Source organism: Leuresthes tenuis, unplaced genomic scaffold (genome assembly GCF_036924035.1).
Source record: "Leuresthes tenuis unplaced genomic scaffold, fLeuTen1.0.hap1 SCAF_1, whole genome shotgun sequence".
Lineage (NCBI taxonomy): Eukaryota > Metazoa > Chordata > Actinopteri > Atheriniformes > Atherinopsidae > Leuresthes > Leuresthes tenuis.
Window position 1 is genome coordinate 15461324 of NW_027325355.1, and position 21231 is coordinate 15482554.

General features: G+C 41.8%; 1 protein-coding gene across 1 annotated transcript; it reads left to right on the forward strand.

The window, feature by feature from the left end:
• Positions 1-49: 49 nt before the first annotated feature.
• On the forward strand, positions 50-20438 carry atp7b (ATPase copper transporting beta). Its single transcript, XM_072379753.1, has 21 exons — positions 50-333; positions 7807-8572; positions 10907-11128; positions 11204-11367; positions 11452-11613; positions 11700-11773; positions 12240-12423; positions 12520-12753; positions 13944-14035; positions 14113-14240; positions 14389-14543; positions 14635-14769; positions 14850-15044; positions 15932-16114; positions 16198-16381; positions 17853-17993; positions 18073-18215; positions 18285-18488; positions 18564-18681; positions 18807-18909; positions 19142-20438. The coding sequence occupies exons 1-21, from the start codon at positions 181-183 to the stop codon at positions 19392-19394; spliced, it is 3993 nt and encodes a 1330-aa protein (XP_072235854.1). The 5' UTR covers positions 50-180; the 3' UTR covers positions 19395-20438.
• The last annotated feature ends 793 nt before the right edge of the window (positions 20439-21231 follow it).

A 21231-nucleotide genomic window follows, 5' to 3' on the forward strand; every position in this document is an offset into this window, starting at 1 on the left:
CCTGTCTTCACAAGTGGTGAAGTCGGCATTTAGCGAAAAAAAAAAAAAAAATGACGTTAGAACGGCGCGCGCTGCTCTCCTCTTATCTCCTGGAACGAGCTCTTTCCCCCGCCGCGGACTTTCGCCCTCCGACATTGACTTGTGGAGATAAGCCAAACGTCGCCACGGGAGCTCCAAAAAATGTTTTCGCCCAAGTCGCCCAGAAATCTGTCCAGGCCGTCGGCCGCCGCCGGGGAGCAGATATCTATGGTTGAATGTGGCTGCAAACCGGACTGCACCTGTGGCGTCCACCCCGCGTGCTGCGACGCGAGACTCTGCGCGGCCGTGCTGACGGTAGGCCTCCGCAACATCTGCCCCGATGATCCTCTTTAAACTGTTTTGACCTGTTGACAGTTGTTTGGAAAGTTTTGATTTGACCACAGTACACATACTCGAGCGCAATTATGAGGCACTTGTACTTGGAGTAAGAAACATTGTATTTTGAACGTATACTAGAGTCGATGGCAGCAACATATAAACATAAAAAAGTAATAAATTCCTAATAGAGTTGCCCAATTTGAAAGAAACCTTCTGGAACATGTCCCGGCTAATTAAGTGAATTGATAACAGTGGGAGGACAAGTGTGTCAATTTTTTTTAGATGGATGTTCCTCAAGAATATATTTTCATAAAGGCCATTGGAATATCTACGGTTCTTGACGCATGTCTCAGAATAAACTTGTTATTCTGTATTGAGAGTAGATGTTTTTAAGTTATAAGCTATTCCTTAGAAAAAACAGAGTTGGCTCTCATTTATAGTGAAGTAGAGTAAGAAAATGGAGCACAATGAAAGCCATTCAAACCACATGGTGACTTATAGTAAAAGGGAAAAAAGTGCACATAAAATCAGAAAAAATATACAAAATAAAGTCCATAAATTCACTGCAATGCAACCAAAGTATGATGTGATTAAAAAAAACAAAGCTAAATCATATATAAAATGAACTGACACCAAACAACTTGTCACCATTAATAAAAAAGGAAGGAGGAAAAAAGGGTTTTCAAGGATTTTGGACTGAGTTCCACATGATTGGAGCATAAAAGCATACAGAGACCGAGGCTGTTGTAATAAAAGCCAGTCATTGGATCTGGTCTATGATGGTCCAGAGCACCAGTTGAGAGGTGCAGTTAAATATTATGGTGGCTTTCCAATAAGGGCTTTATGGATGAACTGTAGTGAATGTTTATTGGCTTACAGCCACAGATTACTGCATTCATCACATCTGGCTCTGGAGAACAACAAATACTTACTTCTGTGTGCAAGTCGTACAAGTCTGAGGCTGTCAGTTGCATTCTGGAGAATGCTAAATGATTGTCACAGTTTATGTATTGCGCTGTATACGATTATTATACGATTAGTATACGATCATTAAAAAGTGATACAGTGCTAATGATATCAATTGTAAAGTGAACCGGCCCTAAAATTGAACCTTGTGGAACACCTTTGGTGATAGAACTGGTGCCAATCATCGCTGACAGTTTCTGGGGCACGATGCCAGCGTAAGTCAAAAGATTCAAGTTACGAGTCTTTCGTTCAGCAACAAGTGAGGAAAGAAGATGGAACAAAGGATCTAAATAATCTTACACCAACAGATGTCTTTAAATCGATATTCCAAAGGGTTTATATAACTTCACTGAGGGAAGGGATCAATTCAATGTTGAAACAAAATTCTGAAGGATAGCATCAATATAGAAGGGTAAATATATCATCTTTCTGTGCATTTTAACGTGTCTGTTGTTACCAGAACAGATTTCAGAGTGATCATGAAGTACATTTCTTTCAGAGTTAATCGTGGTGGATAATAAGGGAGAGGAGCTGCAGTTTCAATCACCTTCTAAAATTTAGAGGGATTAGAGACTAAATTGAGATAAGTGGGACTTAGCTTTTTCTCACAAAGGCTGAATGAAGACCAGACAGGACTCTTTCATGTATCTGGCTAAAGACCAAGCTTCTTTTTTTTTTTAACCAACAATGAGGTTGATGGCTCAGTTGAAAACCATGGACTAGACCTGTGCTTTATGCTGACCTTTCTGAGTAGTGTACGCTTATTCACCAGTCAGTGAGGTGTCCAGGGACTTCTCGTTTTACGACAGCCTGTGATATTCTCCAGTGATCCTGACCAGGATGAATCAGAAAAAGAAAAAGGATGGACCCATAACCTCCTGGACGAAAGGAAAGAGTTAATTTCCTAAGTCTGTTCATATACTGTGGAAAGGATTAGAAATCTCAAGCTTTTAGTGTGCAATCTTGTGATGGTCCTGATCTGACGTCTTCCATTGAGTGTGAGCAGGTACAACACTTACATTTTAGCAACTTTCCCCTAAGTTCAAGAGTCTTTTTGGTTGAGTGAACAAACCAAGAGTACAAAGAGCCTCTGGTCACCCTAAATATCTTACACGGTCTGTGACTTTAAAACATATTCTCTATCCACATAGACTTTAAATTCCCAAAAAACTAATGATATTCAAACTGTTCACTTGAATCAAATCTATGACTGAACCTTTGGTTAAATGCATCCAAACAAAAACACGGAACTCGTGTCACAAGCACAACAATGAAGGTCAACTGACTGACTGAAGATACAGGTGTATAGTTGCTGTCTGTGCAGAGAAAGCTGTTCTTACATTATATCTCTATGGGAATCTCTGATTGTCATGGCGATGGTTCGATTAACATCATTTTTATAACAATAATTCTCTTGTTAAGCAGTACCTCTGGCAGAAATTCACATAAACAACCCATAGAACATAAAAGAATGAGTTTTGTTTCTGCTGCCTGAGTGCCCAAAGATGGGCATCTCATAGGGATATTCAGCTGCTTCTCTTGCGCTTTGTGATGCTACCAGATACCGCAAATCATTTGATGGAGTGTTGATGATGTATTATTCTATGTTAATTTTTACATAGAGGAAAAGGCTGAACCTCTGCGCGTCTTTATGAGACTCGACTTCTTTAAGGTGCTCTTTTTCTCTCCTTCATGTCACTGACCTGTCGACAGTTTACGCAATTCGTTGCATCATGCTTCTCCTGCTGTTTGTTTTTAGTACCACTTCCTTGTCCAGTGTTTTTTAAAACGCGTTGCTGCCATCAAATTCGGGAGGAGCTTATATTTGTCATGAAACAGTAAGCTTGAGAATAAAAACTCTCTTGGAATTCGGGTTGCATTTACAGTCTGGTAATTGTGATTTTAACTGCCACATAATTGTAGATTATACTAAAGTATGGAAAGTTGTTTTTGTGTAATATAGCCAGAATCTTTTTGGACCTTGTGACTCTTATAGAGCAAAGGTCTGTTAAACAAGCCCAATTTAGCACGTGTGCTTGATGAAACCATTGACCAGTCACCATTATAACTAGTTGCCCGCGTAATTCTCATAACTACAAATAAAACAAAAACAAAGCAATGCTGTAATTCCTATCTTTATAGTTTTGATAAGGAATCAGTAAATGTTTTGTTTAAATGTAGGCATAAAATTTCTGTCGTATGACAAACAAAAATATATAATAATAAATAATAATAATATAATAAATCCGCTGGGGAGGTTTTATCAGGAATAACAAAATACCTCAATAATTCATCATCATATTTTTATCACAACATGCAACACTAACATTGCATACCGCATATTATCCTAATAACGTCTTTAATTTAGTAATTTCTTAATTCAGAAATACATTTTTATGTCCAGGGTGTACCCTGCCTCTTGCCCAGTGATAGCTGGGAAAGGCTCCAGCAAGGTTGGCAGCTCAAAACCATCTGCTGCTTTTAAAAAAGACGTTGCTCACATATGTAATTTAACAACAAACAGAAGGGGGGGGGGATTGTGTTTTGGCCACAGCATCTGTCATGTACACACTGGTTTGGCTTTACAGTTTAAATAAACCGATACATTTTAAGCTGTAAACCTTTTTCTAAAAAATAATAAAATCCAATTAAATACTGTTTTGAATCACATTCTACTCATGCTGCATTCAGGTGACTGCATTAATTCTGGCCATTTCTCATAAGCACAAATCAGTGATGCTGAATCCTGTGTTATTATTGTTTGATTAGTCCAACAGCCATCAAATTATTTTATTTTATTTTTAAATACTGTATGAATAGATGACACAACCCAGAACATGTTTATATGCAGTGCGAAAAGAAAAGCCATCAAGGTGTGAGACATGAATTAGCTGAAATAGTTGTCCAAATGTTTTTTAATTAGTAGCATATCCAACATATCTGCAGTAAGATTGTTCAGTTAACCACTTTTTAAAAAAACTTTCTGCATGAATTTACTTTTCTCTGTTTAACCCTCTACAACCTCTTATTTAAATGCCACAGAATGATGTTGAATGGTCAAAATGTCCATAGTGATCACATAAGAATAAATTAAGAATGAATCTACCTGTTTGGTAGACAGGAGTGTGTAATCATTTATGATTTGTTCCAAAGGAAGAATGTAAGTTGCTCAAATTTATTTATAATAGTACAAACAAGTACGATATTAAAACAAACTCATTTAGAGAAAATAGGATATTAAAAAAAAACAAAAAACTTTAAGCCTCTCTTAGTATGTTGTGCTGTATGGATGGTTTTAAACAACCTGTTAGGATAAAAACCCTGCATTGTTCCTTTATAAACAGAACTTTACAATGTAAAATCCCTGTTTAATCAACTGTGTTTGACAAGTCTTTTTCTCTGTTGGAGTCACAGGTTGTAAAAGACAAATGAGCCACGGAATACAGGTTTGTTGCGCAATACAAATAGAATCATACTGCTGTTGAAACACTGGCGATTTAGAGGACGGTGGAAACATTTGAAATTTCTCATAGATATTTCCTTTGAGTGTGTGATGTATGAGAGTGTTGATGCACTTTGAACAGCAAACATTTCAGTGTTTGAATTATTCTATATTTGCTGTAAGACACAGCAGTAGTTGTCTTCCTAGAGATATTTGTCATTATCAAAGGGGATTTGTTGTATGTAACTGTTTTGCTTCAGAGGACTAATGGATACTGCTCTGATCTAACATTTAATAGCCCGTTAATGGGAAATTGCTGTATGCTGAATTTTTAAATTTAGAACTCGACTTTATCGTATGAGGAGCTTATTTGGTGCCTTTGAGTTGGATATAAACAATCATTTTAAAATGTGTTTTGTGGGCGTAGCCATGATTTCACAGATTTGACAAAAAACAATGAATACTACAATACATACAGTATATATTTAATATATGTTTAGGGCATAAAAAATATGATTCATTGAACTGGAATCAGTTTTAAAATGTTAATCAAAATTATAGGAGTTAATCAAACCTATCCATTTGCTAGTTTATATCCGTACATTTCTTTGCACTGTAATTTTTGGACTTCCTGACTGGTTGTTTTGATGATATACAACATAAAATGCTTAACTTTGGTATTTTTCAATGCAAATATTTAAAAAAAAGAATCCCCAGCGACTCCAATCGATGAGTGAAACTCCACCTTCTTTTTTCCCCCCACTGAAATTAGCCTGATGTAGAACTTTAAACTTTTGTGGCGGGTTTCGGAGAGACAGCACTTGCTGTGCCAGGAAGTTGAAGAAACAAAGTAGCTAACAGGCTAACAAGCTACTAGCATGATACCAAAACTGATCACTGTATTTCAAGACATTGAACTGAAAAGACTGCAAAGCTGTATTAAACCAACATTGGTATTGGTACTTTGGAGATGGTTTGAAAAAAACAGCCAGCCGGCTTTGCATTAGCACTGAGAGAGGCTTACAACTAGCATCTTTGACCTGGTGACCAACTGTATGAGAACCGCAATAGCATGGAAAGGCTATCCATTAGCATTTGTAGGCTGGCATCACCACACTGAGGCTAACAGCTGGATCAATAATTTACTACATGTTGAAACTAACTGGGGTGGCTAGTTTTTGGACTCGTCTTCTTCTATTGTGCTTTGCGGAAGATTTCTTGTATTCTTCCGGCAACTACTATCAACTTGGCTGTTACTTAAGTATTTGGCTACTACCATAAAGTAGAATCTCTTGCAAAAGACAAAGGCACTTTCTGGTGAAATAAAGCTAAATAACTTGCACCAAGCAGGATTTTATACAGTTGTAGGACTTTTGCAGCTTCATATGAGTTGACAAATGTGATATTGATATTGTGATATTGCCTTTATGGCTTTTGGACAAGGGACTGGCCTCCTGATTCAAGTATTGTGGGTTTAAGTCCCATTTGAGATGGTGTGCTGCAGATATGCTGAGCCCATATCTCAGTGGCTGATTCTTTGAAACCAGCTTGTGAGACATTTTTTCTCAGTTTATTTTTAAATTTTTTCAATAAAGTATAACATAATGACACTGGAATAAAGGAACTTTAGCTTAATGTGTCTAAGTCTCTTCAGTGTGCAGCTTTTCATGTGGGTTGACTTTTCTCTTCAGCTCAATGAGGTGCCTTTAAGTAGAGTCACGCAAGGAGGCTTATGGAAAGGACCAGTCATGAGGTTTTTAGGTCACAAACTGGCTCTGCTGGGTGGGAGAAAGCCACCCTTTTTAGATGACAGGGGGTTGATAGTATCTAGCTGTAATTTACCTGTGTATATCAGACCTGGTTCAGGCTCAGTTGGTGCTTGAGAACAGAGTGCTGTCCCACAACCGGAAACTAGTTCTGTGTTTAAAAAAGAAACCAGCATGGATTAAAGTATTCCTGCTCTGTTGATTCACGTGGGGAGTAAAACTCAGACTCTTATGTTTATTGATGAACTCAATATAACTTGACATTAGATTTGGCGTCACAGTGCCTTAGACCTGCAGAGGTCACCAATTTTAGTCTGCAATGTCCCAGGTTGGCTTTAACAAACAGAGAATAATGGAAAAAGTTGAAAAAAAATGACTATAGTCATACTGTAGGAAAAAAAACTATAGCGAGAAAATAATCTTACAACTTTTGTATGAAAATCGTTTCATTCTGAGATTCTGTTTTATTGAAATCGCAAGAAATGATGAGATGAGGAAAGTGTCACCATAACATATCTGACATAAATTTACCATCTCTTCTTGATGTGAAAACATCCCATCCTTAGAAATCAAGGACATATAATTGCCATAATTGCCATAATTGCAGAATTTATGATTACCAAAAGCTCATTAAATAGTAATTACGACAAGACAATAGTTTTTCTGCATTGCAACCTTATGTTCTCATATTTATAGGAAAATATCTAAAGATTTTTAAGTTAATTATAACAAAGCAAAACTAGCGTAACTGCAAACATTTGCAATCCTGAGATCGTTTAGTGACATAATTTGAAGATCCTTTTGTTAACAATTATATCAAGAAATCTAATATGATTGGGAAAACTCCCTTACATTACAGTTAGAATTTGTTTCCAAACCAAATACTTTATAATTACAACTACTTATTCTCATAATTCCCATTACAACAGAAAATCTATCTTATAACTATGAGCAAATATTATTTCTCTCTTTCTTATGATTCTTAGATATTTTACCGGTTAGCCTTCAATCCAAAGTTTGCATGTCTGATTTAGCTTCTTCCCCAGTTTATAAACTGAAGTGGAAACTGGACCCTGCATTGGCCTCCAATGCATTCCTCACTTCTAAGATGCTGTTCAATCTCAGAATTATGAAAAAAGAAAAGTCCTCAATTTTAAAATTAATTTTATTCCTATGATTTAATCAGGATTGCCCACATTAAGACATTTTCTACATTACCTTTTTTCCAGAGCAGAAAAAGTCTGAACTGATACACTTTTGCTTTCATCCTTGCAGGTGAATGGCCCTGTCATTCAGAAACAAGGCTTTGACAACTTGGCCTACGAGTACGGGAGCCAGAGTGAGCTCTATCCTTCACCAAACCTTGCCTCCAGAGCCACTTTTAAACTCCTGGGACTCACCTCGAAGCACCAAGCTGTGGAAACCACACTCAGCAGCCTGAATGGAGTACTTTCTGTCATTTGGTCTGTACCTGACAGTTTGGTCCAGGTGGACTATGATACCTCAGTTACTACAACCAAAGAGATCGCTCTGCAGCTCCAGACTCTGGGATGCGGTGTGGAGGGAGCAGTGCAGATCAAGGTGGATGGCATGCATTGCCAGTCCTGCGTGCAGTCCATTGAGGGAAAGATTGGAGCGCTACCAGGGGTTTCACATATTCAGGTGTCTCTTCAGGACAGTGTGGCTTTAATTGTGTTTCAGCCTGTATTTGTTACACAACAGGAGCTGAGAGACAAGATTGAGGACATGGGGTTCGATGCCACTTTATCACATGAGGATCCATCCAATGGAGATTTAGGCTACTGGCAGATTGACCACTTGAATGTGACCACCCAGACTGTAACCGTTTGGATTGTTGGGATGACTTGCAGCTCCTGCGTGCAGTCCATAGAAGGCAGGATCTCTCAGATGAGTGGAGTGAAGTCCATAACGGTGTCTCTGAAGGAGGAAAAGGGAACGATTCATTTTGACCCGAGTCTGACGAAGCCGGAGCAGCTTAGGGCTGCCATAGAGGACATGGGCTTCGATGCATCCCTTAAAGGTAGGAGAGACTTAACAGAGCAAGTAAAGAATTTAATTCCAATTAATATAGTCCAGTTCAATCCAATTCAAACCATTTTGCAACTAGTTTAGACAAGTATTAGATGAGAGGATTGTCACCATGAAACTAACGTTAGCTGAGAATTAGCATAACTTAAGCATAGCTTACAGTAAATACACATTTTTGAAGACTGCAGTTTTGTTCCAGTTGAATAATATGTTCCAACATGTCAGGGTGAGATTATTACTTTTCATTTTTCCCCTCAGTGAAGTTCCCCTAAACAAGACCAGTTTATGCCTCAAATACATTAAAATGGTTTTACTTTTATGGCGGATTTTGGAAAGTCCACACTTTGTGGCCAAAAGTTGGGTAAACCAAATTAGCAAGCAGGCTAACAAACAACTAATATGACAGTCAATCTTATGATCATGTTTTGAACTCTTTCAACTTCAAATTTCATTGAAAGTTTGTCCAAACTTGCTATTGAAATTATGGTAATTCTTGTACCATAGTAACACAAACATCTTTAACTTCTTTCACAAAACTGACGACACCGAAACAGACCAACTTCCTAACTTATGTCTCCTCTTATATTAAGTCTTGTTTGGTAATAATAATGTGCATATTCCAGTACCCTGGAATACACAAATTTTGGACACAAGACATACTGTATTTATGTGGCTATCAGGTGTTAAGGATGCTTGTCGGGGTGTCTTTTCATTAGACACCCCGAAAGTTTCATGTTAAGGATGCTTTTCAGTAAATTTCTACCTCTTTCTAAACAAGCTAACTAGCCTTAACCCTCCTTCTTTTAGCCTTCATGCTAACCACAGCTTATGCTAGTAAGCTAGTACCAGTAGTCGTTCTAGATTAGTTTTAGTTGATATTTTTGATTGATTGATTCTGATTGTTTTTTGGGGGGTTACTTGCATTTTGCAGTGTTCCTTATGTGTCTTCATCCTTTTCTTCAAAAGTTTAATTTCCTTGTGGTTTGTTTTAGATCTCTTTCTGATGAGTTTTTACGTCTTTGCAGCCACGTTGCATCTATTTGTATTCATTCACTTGCCTTCTGTCTATTCAATTCAATCGGTTCAATTTGACCTTTTTTTTTGCTTTTCCCACAGTTCCATTAGTTTGTTTGTCTTTTTTAATCTTTGATATTATTGTGTTGTTATCACTTGTTTGTTTGTTTCTGGTTTAGTTGTTCTGCTCGCAGGTTATTCTGCATCTGCTTTTATTCTGTTTCAAATCTCTTTTTTGCATCCAGGCCAGTTTGTGGGGTTTTTTTGTATAGTTTTTAATAATTTTATTTATTTATTTGGTGGTTGTTCTGTGTCTCTGTGCTCCTTCTCCTGTTCCACCTTTTGATGAATAGTTTTGGTTCTCTTCGTGGTTATTTATGCGTCTTTGGGGTCTATTGTCCTGTATTTGTTTACTCTTTGCAGTCATTTCACACCTCTTTTCCTATATTTCAGTGTCTTTGTGATCTGTTTTCATGTCTCCAGTCATTTTACAGTAGTTTGAGGTCATTTTGCATCTTGAAGTGGCCCTATAGTCTGCAAAGTTTTTGCCTCTCATTGTGATCATTTAGTCTCTTTTTGGTTTGTATGATTAATTTTGCCATTAGTGGTTATTTTGCATCCCCAACAGCAAATATTAAAAGTAACTTTAAAAAGAGGCTTCTGGCACATTGTACCATTTTTATTTGAGGAGTTGATTTAGGAACACAGGTTGCTCTCAAATGCTTTTTTTCAGCACGCCAAGCTTGAGGTAGACAATCGCCCTTTGTTAAATGCCCTCGTACAAAGTTTGATGGCGTTCAAGCAATGTGTGCCATCCCGAACCCAAGAAATCTGGTGCTTGACATGTAAATATGCTCTCCGGAGATGAAATTCATCAAAAACAGATGCGCACTACTAACATAGAAAGAAAAACCCGCAAATTGAAGCATTAGTACAATGGATTTGCAAAAACACTTGCGTGAAACCCTCATGCTCGTCACCTCAGTTTTCCACGGTTGCCGTGGAAACCAGACAAGTATGCTCTCCAGTGCGAGAGTTCTTATGCCGGCCGGGGCTTTAATGAGAAAACCAGCTTGCCAAGACAGGGAATTAACTCAAGATTATAAGCAGATTCTTCCTTGTGCCTTTTCTTTTAATTTCAGCTGTCATCATTGAGTTCTGCACTGCAGCTTATTACCACTTCAGGTTTTAGAAAGCACTTAACTAGGACAAACTGAATAAAAATTATGCAGTTTTAGGCATATGCTGCTTAAGATTTATGGTTACGACTGTCGGCACTTTGTCATTCCGACGTGGTTCCTCTTCATTTCAGAACTTGAAAAGGGCATACAGAGTCATAAAAAACAAGATGCTCCCGAGCAGCAGTCACCCAGCAGGGCAGGGGTCAGCAACGGCTCCGGATCACAGGCAGACTTCGCAAGCCGCCATCCAAACTCTCCCAAGAAGAAGGTACAGAAATGCTTCATCTGTGTGACGGGAATGACCTGCGCCTCCTGTGTGGCCAACATCGAAAGGCAGCTGCTCAAACACAGGGGTGAGTTTTGAGAACGAGGGTCACGGACTCAGTTCAGTCGGGTTTGTTTGACAGCGTTTTCACTTTGACTCGCAGGAATCATCGCAGTGTTGGTGTCACTAATGGCTGGAAAGGCGGAGGTGAAGTACGATGCAGACGTCCTGGAAGCTGCCGCTGTGACGCAGCTCATAGAGGACTTGGGCTTTGGGGCCAAACTGATTGAGGACAACGCGGTAACACAAGGAAAACTGGACCTCACTGTAAGTCATGGCGACATTGCGCGATTTACTTTGATGTCCCAAAACAGCCACAAGTTGTGTGTTTCTGCCAATCTCCACCTGCAGATTACAGGCATGACCTGTGCTTCATGTGTCCACAACATCGAGTCCAAGCTCACTGCAACCAAGGGGATCTTCAGGGCTTCAGTTGCCCTGGCAACCAATAAAGCAGAGATCCAGTTTGACCCAGAGGTGGTCGGTGGGCGAGATATCATCAGAATCATTCAGGTGTTTAGAGTTTAAAGGTCTTTAAAAAAAATATATTCTTATTTGTTTCGACATGTGATGCAATCGCTTGCTTTCTTTCTTCGCAGAGCCTTGGATTTGAGGCCAGTCTGGTGAAGGCGGGGTTCAAAAACAACCTCGATCACAAAGAAGAAATTCGACAGCAAGTATCTGATTTAAGATGGTCGTTTGTACTGGCAAATTCACTTGTAGATGAAGCAGGTTTCAATTAAAAAATAGTATTATTTTGATGAATAGTCAAAATAAAGACATGTATAATAAAAATTATGTTTTTATTGTTGTAGATTCATAGATCTGTTGCCAGGATATAACTGTTCTGCAAAGGATTCATGAGGTCCATGACGTCTTTTGCTCTTTTTCTTTCTTATGAGAAAGTTTGCAGCTAAAGCAGTGTGGATAGTTTTCTGTCAAAAAACTGCAGAAAAACAACACCATTTCAGATATGAGCATAATCAGGAAAACAGATGTTGGCAGAAGATGGTTTCAATCCATCAGAGTCTGGACTGAAGTGCTTTCACTGCACAAGTTTGCTAGAAATTATTTTTATTTCGATGAAAATGAGGGCCAGGAGGTAGACTAGATGTGTTCCATTTCTGTCGCTTCTCCAGGTGGAAGAACTCCTTCCTGCTCAGCCTTGTTTTTGGCCTGCCCGCCATGGGCCTTATGATATACATGATGGTGATGGACAGCCAACACCAGGAACATGGAGGCTCCATGCCTGAGGAGCAGAATGTGCTGCCGGGCCTCTCACTCCTCAACCTGGCCTTTTTCCTGCTTTGTACGCCTGTGCAGGTGAGGAGGAAACATCATGTGGAGGATTGTAGAAAATAAGCTTCACCTCTGACCATTGAGGAAACAAGAAGAATCTCTGTGTCTCCTTATCCTCAGATTTTTGGAGGCCGGTACTTCTACATCCAGGCGTATCGCTCATTAAGACACCGCACGGCCAACATGGACGTCCTGATAGTGTTGGCCACTTCCATCGCCTACATTTACTCCTGCGTGGTGCTCATCGTCGCCATGGCAGAGCGGGCCAGCCAAAGCCCCGTCACGTTTTTCGACACTCCGCCTATGCTCTTTGTGTTCATCGCTCTGGGACGATGGCTGGAGCACGTCGCCAAGGTAACACAAAAGCACTAAGAGCTCATACTTCAGCATGTTGGTGTGGAACCCGAGCCTTTATTGTAGTGTTTTGATGACTCATCAGAGTGTGTTTGAACAGCCTGAGATGTTTTTGTGGATCTGTTTTTATGGTCAATGATTTACGAATTATACTGTAACACAGTCATGCGGTAGATGTCATTCTGAAATCTGCTTTCATAGAGAGGTTAGACAGAGTTCACATGAGGCAGAAACTGTAATGACCTCCTGTTTGTTGGTCACATGACCACGACACTGTGTGAAATGTAGATAAATCAGAATACAGTCATTTTTAAAACCTCACGAGCTGATATTTTACTCACAATACATGTATTCAAAGTGAGATATTTTATTATTTCATGGAAAATACTCTTTCTGAATGTGGGCACAGCAACATGCCAAAAGAAGTTAGTAAAGAGAAAAAGTAGGAGGAACATGTGGCAGCTAATTAGGCTAATTGGCAACAGGTTAATAGTATGATTGGGTATAAAAAGAGCACCTTAGAGAGGCAGAGTCTCTGAAGTAAAGGTGGGCAGAGGTTCAGCAGCCTGCAAAAAACTGCCTCTGTAGAATTGTAAAGAGTTGGAATAGGCCATCTGCAGTACACAATGGCATCATTGGAGAAGTTTCAACAGGCAGCAGAGGCATCGCTGACATCATTTCAGAGAGGATGAATATTAGAGGGGAAGATGTGAAAGGTTCAGCTATAACGAGCTCCCCTTCCACTGTGCTCCAGCTCAGACCTCAGAACAGGGAAGAACGGGCCTCCAGATCACAGAAAGACCAGTAACCCGGTGACGCTCAGGCTGTACACGTGTAATGTACATCTGAGCTGATTATCAGCATGTGAAATATAACAATCTTTCAACTTCAATCAAATGAAATAATGGAAATATTATTAGCTTAACAGTTTACAGCAGAATTGTCGCTGCAGGGGTTAAGAAAAGCAGAAGTTGTAATTTTGTTGATTTAGTTTCGATAAGCTTAGATGAAACATTGATTTATTTTCTGCCAACAGAGTAATGAATGTATCGAACAGCATCATAGTTTGAAAGTAGTTTATTTTTACGGCTAAATATGAGTGTCGTAAAACCAGTGAAAATGTCAGATAATCTCTTTGTCGGGATATTTCCCGCTGCCTCGCTGAGCCGGCGTTGCTTTCACATTTTCAGGGCAAAACCTCGGAAGCTTTGGCCAAATTAATGTCGCTGCAAGCCACCGACGCCACCGTGGTCACTTTGGGGCCCGACCGCTCCGTCGTCAGGTGAGACGCACAACTCCTGCAGAGCAACACAGCTGCAGCGCTGCATTGTAACTTTTCCGTGCGTCTGTACGCCTCAGTGAGGAGCAGGTGGTGGTGGAGCTGGTCCAGCGGGGCGACATCGTGAAAGTGGCCCCTGGAGGAAAGTTCCCCGTCGATGGGAAAGTGATGGAGGGAAGCTCCATGGCAGATGAGTCCTTAATTACAGGTAGGGGGAGGAGGAGCTGCTGGCGATGACTGTTGGATGCAGATTTATTGCTGGGGATGTAGATTTTAGGCTTAGGTTCAGAGTTACAGGCCCTCATTCGTCATTACTGTAATTGCTCCGTCTCCTGGTTCACCCTCCTTTCTGTCAGGCGAGCCGATGCCTGTTAGTAAGAAGGTGGGCAGTCTGGTCATCGCGGGCTCCATTAACGCTCACGGTGCTCTTCTGGTGGAGGCCACTCACGTCGGTTCCGAAACAACTCTGTCTCAGATAGTTAAACTGGTGGAAGAGGCACAAACCTCAAAGGTGAGAGGCAGTTTGAGCCAGTTTGAGTTTTCTAAACAGCCCCTTCAAAGCGAGGGAGTGTTTCTTGTGTCGCTCCTCTGTGTTTCCTCAGGCCCCCATCCAGCAGTTTGCAGACAGAATCAGCGGCTTCTTTGTTCCCTTCATCGTTCTCGTTTCGCTGCTGACGCTGGTGGCGTGGCTGGCCATCGGTTTCGCCAACTTTGACATAGTGAAGGAGCACTTCCCGGTGGGTGGGTGTGCGCACAAATGTCTCCGCGTGCAAACAGAAGCAGCTCTTTAAAAACTCTCTGACGCTCCTCTTCGCAGGGCTACAACCAGAGCATCTCCAAAGTCGAAGTCATCGTCCGCTTCGCTTTCCAGGCGTCCATCACGGTTCTGTCCATCGCCTGCCCCTGCTCTCTTGGGCTGGCGACCCCGACGGCTGTGATGGTGGGAACAGGGGTTGGAGCTCAGCACGGGATCCTCATTAAAGGAGGCGAGCCGCTGGAGATGGCTCACAAGGCAATGCACTTTACATCTGATTTCTGAAGACTATGACTCATGAAAAACAAATAAATGATGTGCCTTTGGGACAGGCTGCTTGGAACAAAGTGCCAAAGATGACATTTAAATTTGGTTATTTGCTATATTGAGAGCCTGGGTGACTGTTGCTTAAGACCACTTTAAGAGATTACAAGAAAGTCTGGCTGCTTGAAAGCAAAATCCAAAGAAATGGGGGGTGGGTGGAGACTTTAGGGCAGCACTGTAAACAGTTTTTTCTCCCAGTTGAGTTAGTTCTGCCATTCTTGACTCAGCAATAAACCTCTTCAGCCTGAGAGCAGTTAATGTATTCAGCAATGAACAGCACTGACCCTGAAACTATGAAGTTTCTTGAGACTATTTTCTTTCATTGAGACACGATTAGTGACCTGAGTCATGTCGGATGTGACCCTTTACGGCTTGAAAAAGAAGAAGCCCACAGAACGTGATGCATGCAAACCTCAAAGTGAAATCTGTCAAACTTGGTCCAAGAGAATGTCTCACAGATATCAAAAAACATAAAAGGCTGTTACATCTTTAGTAATATTATAGTCAGAAACCATTTTTCTTTTCACTTTAGTGCCAAATCACTCTGTTTTCTACTCAAATAGTGACCTCCTGTGGCTGGATATGTTACTGCTTGATCACAGGAACTTCATTTGATCAACCTTTTAAGCTATTTCTGAGCTCTAATCCAGCAGCATGTCTCACAGATGTCTGCTCAGGGTAATATGAAAGTGACTCGCTTTGTGGAGAATTAAAATACTCTGCGTCATGACATCACTGTGACATCACACCAGCCTTTTAAGAGACTCTGAAGTAACATAACTTGAATTTCAGTGTGTCTTCATTTGTGTCTGCTTCCTCAGATTGGCGTGGTGATGTTCGATAAGACAGGCACCATCACAAACGGCGTGCCGCGAGTGACCCGCGTGCTGGTTTTGTGGGAAGTGGCCCGCATGCCCCTGAGAGAGATCCTGGCGCTGGTCGGCACAGCGGAGGCCAGCAGCGAGCACCCTCTGGGCATGGCGGTCGCCAAGCACTGCAAAGACGTGAGAGGCTTGTTGCTGCACACTTGGCGCCATTTTAGAAAACCTGTATTAAAAACCGAATTAAGCGAGAGTGCTTTCAACAGGAGCTGGGCTCTGATGTCCTGGGATACTGCCAGGACTTCCAGGCAGTGCCTGGCTGTGGGATCAGCTGCCGGGTGTCCAACGTGGAGCATCTGCTGCTGCAGCAGAGTGACGAATGTTTCCTGCTGCCTGGAGCCACCACCGATGAAACCAGTCGGCTTTCTGCTCAGGTGTCCACCTCTGCAGGTGTGTCTACCTGTTGATTCTGATTGGCAAATGAGCATTTTCTCTGAAGTTTAGACTAGCTCAAACCTTTTTCTGTGGGAAATATACACAGAAAAGGTGTGAATATATTATTTATGTCACCCGACAGCTCAGTTTTGCAACTCCAGCTCCAAAAAGAAGTTGGGATCTGATGTAAAATGCAAACAGACTGCAATGATTTAATTTAAAATGTCATAAACCAATATTTCAGTCACAATGGAACATAGAAAATATATCAAATGTTTAAAGGGACGGGGACAACGAAAAGTAAGTGGTATTAAAATGAATCAGCTGGAGGAACACCTTGCAACTTATACAGTTAATTGGCTACAATTCAGTAACATGTTCATAAAAAGAGCACCTTTTTATAGAAAGGCAGAGTCTCTCAGTATTAAAGATGGGCAGAGGTTTGGCAATCTGCAGAGGTCTTCAAACTGTTTCAGAATAATGTTCTTCAGTCTAAAGTTGTGCAGAATTTGAACATTTCATCATCGATAGTACTTTATGTTATCAAAAGATTCACAGAATTTGGTGAGACCTTCAGGAACACTTTTTTCTGGACACATTTGTGCCGTCCACAAATGCAGGTTAGAGCTCTATCATGCAAAGGAGAAGCCATGTTGGAACATGATCCAGAGACGAGCCACAGCTCAATTAAAAGTGAAGTGAGCCAAAAACACGGACAATCCTCCGAAATAAAGATTAAAGGGACCGTCCAGCTCCACAATCCTCCACCCGCACCCTCAGATCTGCAGGCAGCCTCCTCCTCTGAGCTCCCAGCACCAAGCTCTCCACCATGAGAGACCGAGCCTTCTGTCTCCCTGTCCAGCTGAGGGCTGCAGAGAGTCTGGACTCTTTTAAAGCTGGCCTGAAAAGCTTTTAATTCAAGAAGGCCTTTGACTGCTGACGTGACTATGATCTGTGTATTTTATTATTTTTCTTTATTATGCTTTTAACTTGTTGCTTTTACCTTGTTGCACTCTGAGATCCCCGATGAAGAGTGCATTAAAAACCAAATGTATTATTATCATTATTATTATTATTAAGTGCCGATGGAACTGGCAACTTGCACATCTAAAAAGGAGTCCGAGTGATGGACTGGAGTCCAGACCTTTTAACAAAAGAAAACATTTGGTGCATCATGAAATGTAAAAAAAAGACCCACTATCAGGCAAGAATGGGGCAACATTCCTCTCCCAAAGGTGCAGCAGCTGGTGTCCTCAGCTCCCAGACTGTTTAAAGAAGAGGGGATGCTGCACGGTGGGAAACTAGGCCCTGTCCATCAAATTCAGAATGAGCTCATATTTTTCACCAATTAGTATCGCCCTGTCAATGAAATATTGGTTAATTAAATGTGCAAATCATTGCATTCTTTTTTGTGAAATGAGTGTTTCACACAGTGTCCGCAGGAACGCGTTTCTGTGTTTGAGCTGAATGATTTCTCTTCTTCCAGCTGAGCGAACGTGTTACTCGGTCTTGATTGGGAACAGGGAGTGGATGAGGAGGAACGGCCACCACATCAAAGCAGACCTCGACGCCGCCATGTCGAGCCACGAAGCGAAAGGGCAGACAGCCGTACTGGTGGCCATAGATGGTGAGGGCAAAACCAACTCCAGGCTGTGTGGCTTCAGCGCCTCATTTTGACCTCGTTGCCCGCTGTGCGTTCTCTGTAGGGGTTTTGTGTGCCATGTTGGCCATCGCGGACACAGTGAAGGCAGAGTCAGCGTTAGCGGTGCACACGCTGAACAGCATGGGCATCGAGGTGGTCATGATAACGGGAGACAACAGGCGCACAGCCAAAGCCATCGCAGCACAGGTAACAGATTGGTGAGAATGCGCCTGGGGATGTTTTTAACCTGAAATGAGAGGGTGTGTTGGGCCACAGGTGGGGATCAGGAAGGTGTTCGCGGAGGTGCTGCCGTCACATAAGGTGGCAAAAGTGCAGGAGCTGCAGGACAGAGGCCTGCGAGTGGCCATGGTGGGAGACGGAGTCAACGACTCGCCCGCCCTCGCCTCCGCTGACGTCGGCATCGCCATCGGCACCGGCACCGACGTGGCCATCGAGGCGGCCGACATCGTCCTGATCCGAGTAGGTGGCTGACAGTCTGTAGGGACGCAGTGATGGCTTTAGATTGTCTGACCTGAGGGCTTTCACGCTCCGCAGAACGACCTGCTGGACGTGGTGGCCAGCATCGAGCTGTCGAAGAAGACGGTGCGCAGGATACGGATCAACTTTGTCTTTGCTCTCATTTACAACCTCCTGGGGATCCCAGTCGCTGCAGGTGAGGCCTGACTGTACCCTGCGTCAGATCCCTGCGGCCGAAGTATCGAATCAAATCTTTCTCCTGAAGCTAAAGTTAAAACTATAAGTGCGAGTTGGCTTGTTCACTTCCTGTTTTGGCTGCAGGTGTGTTCATGCCCGTCGGCCTGGTGCTTCAGCCCTGGATGGGCTCTGCTGCGATGGCCGCCTCGTCTGTATCTGTGGTCCTGTCCTCTCTGCTGCTGAGGATGTGAGTCCACAAACATTTACATTATTTGTATTTATGCCGAGAATAATGTGAGGACGCCACATGACAAATCGCCCACTTTTTTAATAAGATAAGAAAAGATCTTCGAGGCCCTTGTAAGACCTTGAAAATGCACCCCACGTGTGTGGCTGGAGAGCTTTAAATGTAAACAGAAACCCCACAGGACCACTTTAGATTTTATATCCAGCAACCTTTTATAATGAGTTTCCTGCAGGTACAAGAAGACCTCGGTGGAGCTGTATGAGTCTCGGGCGAGAGGCCTAATGAGGAGCCTCCGCTCGTCTCAGATCAGCACACATCTGGGAGTCAGCAGCGCAACTCGGGAACAGCTGGGCCAGAGCACCGCAACCTCTGCAAGCCTCTCCAGCCGGCCACCCAGCCAGGGGCCGTCCATTAAACCTGCCCCGGGGCAGGAGCGCTACTCGCACCCGAAACACCAGACTGCAAAGGACCTCAGTGTGTTATAAAGGGAACGAATTCAGTGATGCTCTGTCTGTAAAGTTTGAATGTATTTATGTAAATAGTCTAATTCTCCTTTTATTTTTTGTGGACAAACCTGCAGCAGTTTTAGATTTTATGAGTCGACGTGAGCTCTAATCAATCACTTCCCGTCACTCAAGTCTTGCTGATGCATTTGGTGCCAGGCATGGATGAAAGCTGCGATATGAAATCTTAAAAAAACTGCTCTATAAATGCACTTTTACAACAGCCACATCTCAAAGTAAAGCTGCTGTTGCACGTTTTCGGTTCGGATAAGGCTGTCAGTGACTTTGTCGTCCTGCGGGGTTATAAATAATGCATGTATTGGCAGAGAAAAATCTCCCCCCCCTCCCCCCATCTGTTTCATCTGTTTGTATGCACAACTCAGTCCAAGAAAAAACAAATCTTTTCATCCTGCTTTGCTTAAAGCCTCACCGACTGTGTTAAAAATAGAAGTGAAAAAGCGAGAGAGTGAGTCCAGAATTCCAAGCCATGCCGGGGATGATTAATGGGAGGCATTAATCAAACGGCCTCACACATGGATTCTATAGTTAAACACGAAGAATGAGCTTATTCACAAGCGAGCAGATATATAGTCTTTAGGGTTATAAATATGACTCTTGTCTCGCTCTCAGACCTCATCATGGACTCTTCCTTTGCAGCTTTGATAAGCTACGGCCGTAAAAAGAAGGACACTTCAAGCAGAGCCATTATTAATGTGTTTAATTACACACGCTAAGACAAGTCAAAGGAGTACTTATTATATCCCGATGACGGACTTTGGACTTCAGAAATAGGGTTCGTATTCACAAAATTACATATAAGGTGCTGTGCTTCTTTTTGCTTTTCTCACACTCCTTTACTGTTTAATTCATCTTTTTTTGGGGGGGGTGGGGTTCTTGAAGCTGGAAGCAGATACCGGGGACCTCTGCTAAAACTGCCAGCCCCAAAAACAACCATTCAAAAGTATGCCTTTATTATTAAATGATTTTCTTTGTGTTACACAAATGCCTCATAGCACACACACACACGGAAACTAATAAAAACAGCCGCTGTATTTCAGCTGCAAAAAACATTTTGCTGGCGTTCTTTGGTTTGTTTTCAAAATCTCGATCATTTCTGATGGTACACTCGATCGAAAATATGCTAACCTATGAGCGTAAAGTCCTGTGAAATAGTTCAGCTTTATCGATAGGCTTTGTTGTCTCCATAGCTGTTCCATATCAGGGTTTCAGTGAAAGCATGTTCCAACGTTTAGATGGATTCCAAAATAAAGTTCTCATTGCCACTGGTTTAAGGGCCCTGCACAGGAAAGGCCTGATCTGATTGATCAACAGTGACTGAATGCAGACAAGAAGACCAAGAAATAGATAATTTGGGATATTATTTATTGGGAATAGATAATATTGGGAATAAATAAACCACCGGCACTTTTAATTGAGCTGTGGCTCGAGTGGCAGGTGGTTGTTTTTGTGTAATTTATGCTGACTGTTGGTGGATTTTCCCATTTCAGCTTTAGGATCTCTAATCCCATCTGCTATACAAAAGCATTTAAGTGTAATAGTTGGTAGTCTGCTCAGCTATCCACCTGAAATCGTGCCCACTTTAAGGCTTGAACGCATATATATGGAGGAAATAATCACAGACACAGTCCTCTAACAGAAAATACGAGGGCGCCAGTCTCATTCTAGTATTTTTTAAAAGCACATCTCAGGCAGGGAGACACCAAACGCTTGTTATTTTTCTTGAATTTGAACTTGATCTTGATTTGAAATAAACTAAAGGCTACATACTGCAGTTCTACCCAGAGGAGGACAGTTTTCC

Excerpts from the sequence above, each read along its gene's own strand:
- atp7b (XM_072379753.1), top strand. The coding sequence starts at position 181 with ATGTTTTCGCCCAAGTCGCCCAGAAATCTGTCCAGGCCGTCGGCCGCC. Across the intron at positions 11,129-11,203 it reads GCAGCTGCTCAAACACAGGG|GAATCATCGCAGTGTTGGTG; the intron begins GTGAGTTTTGAG and ends TTTGACTCGCAG. Across the intron at positions 18,682-18,806 it reads GGGGATCCCAGTCGCTGCAG|GTGTGTTCATGCCCGTCGGC; the intron begins GTGAGGCCTGAC and ends TTTTGGCTGCAG.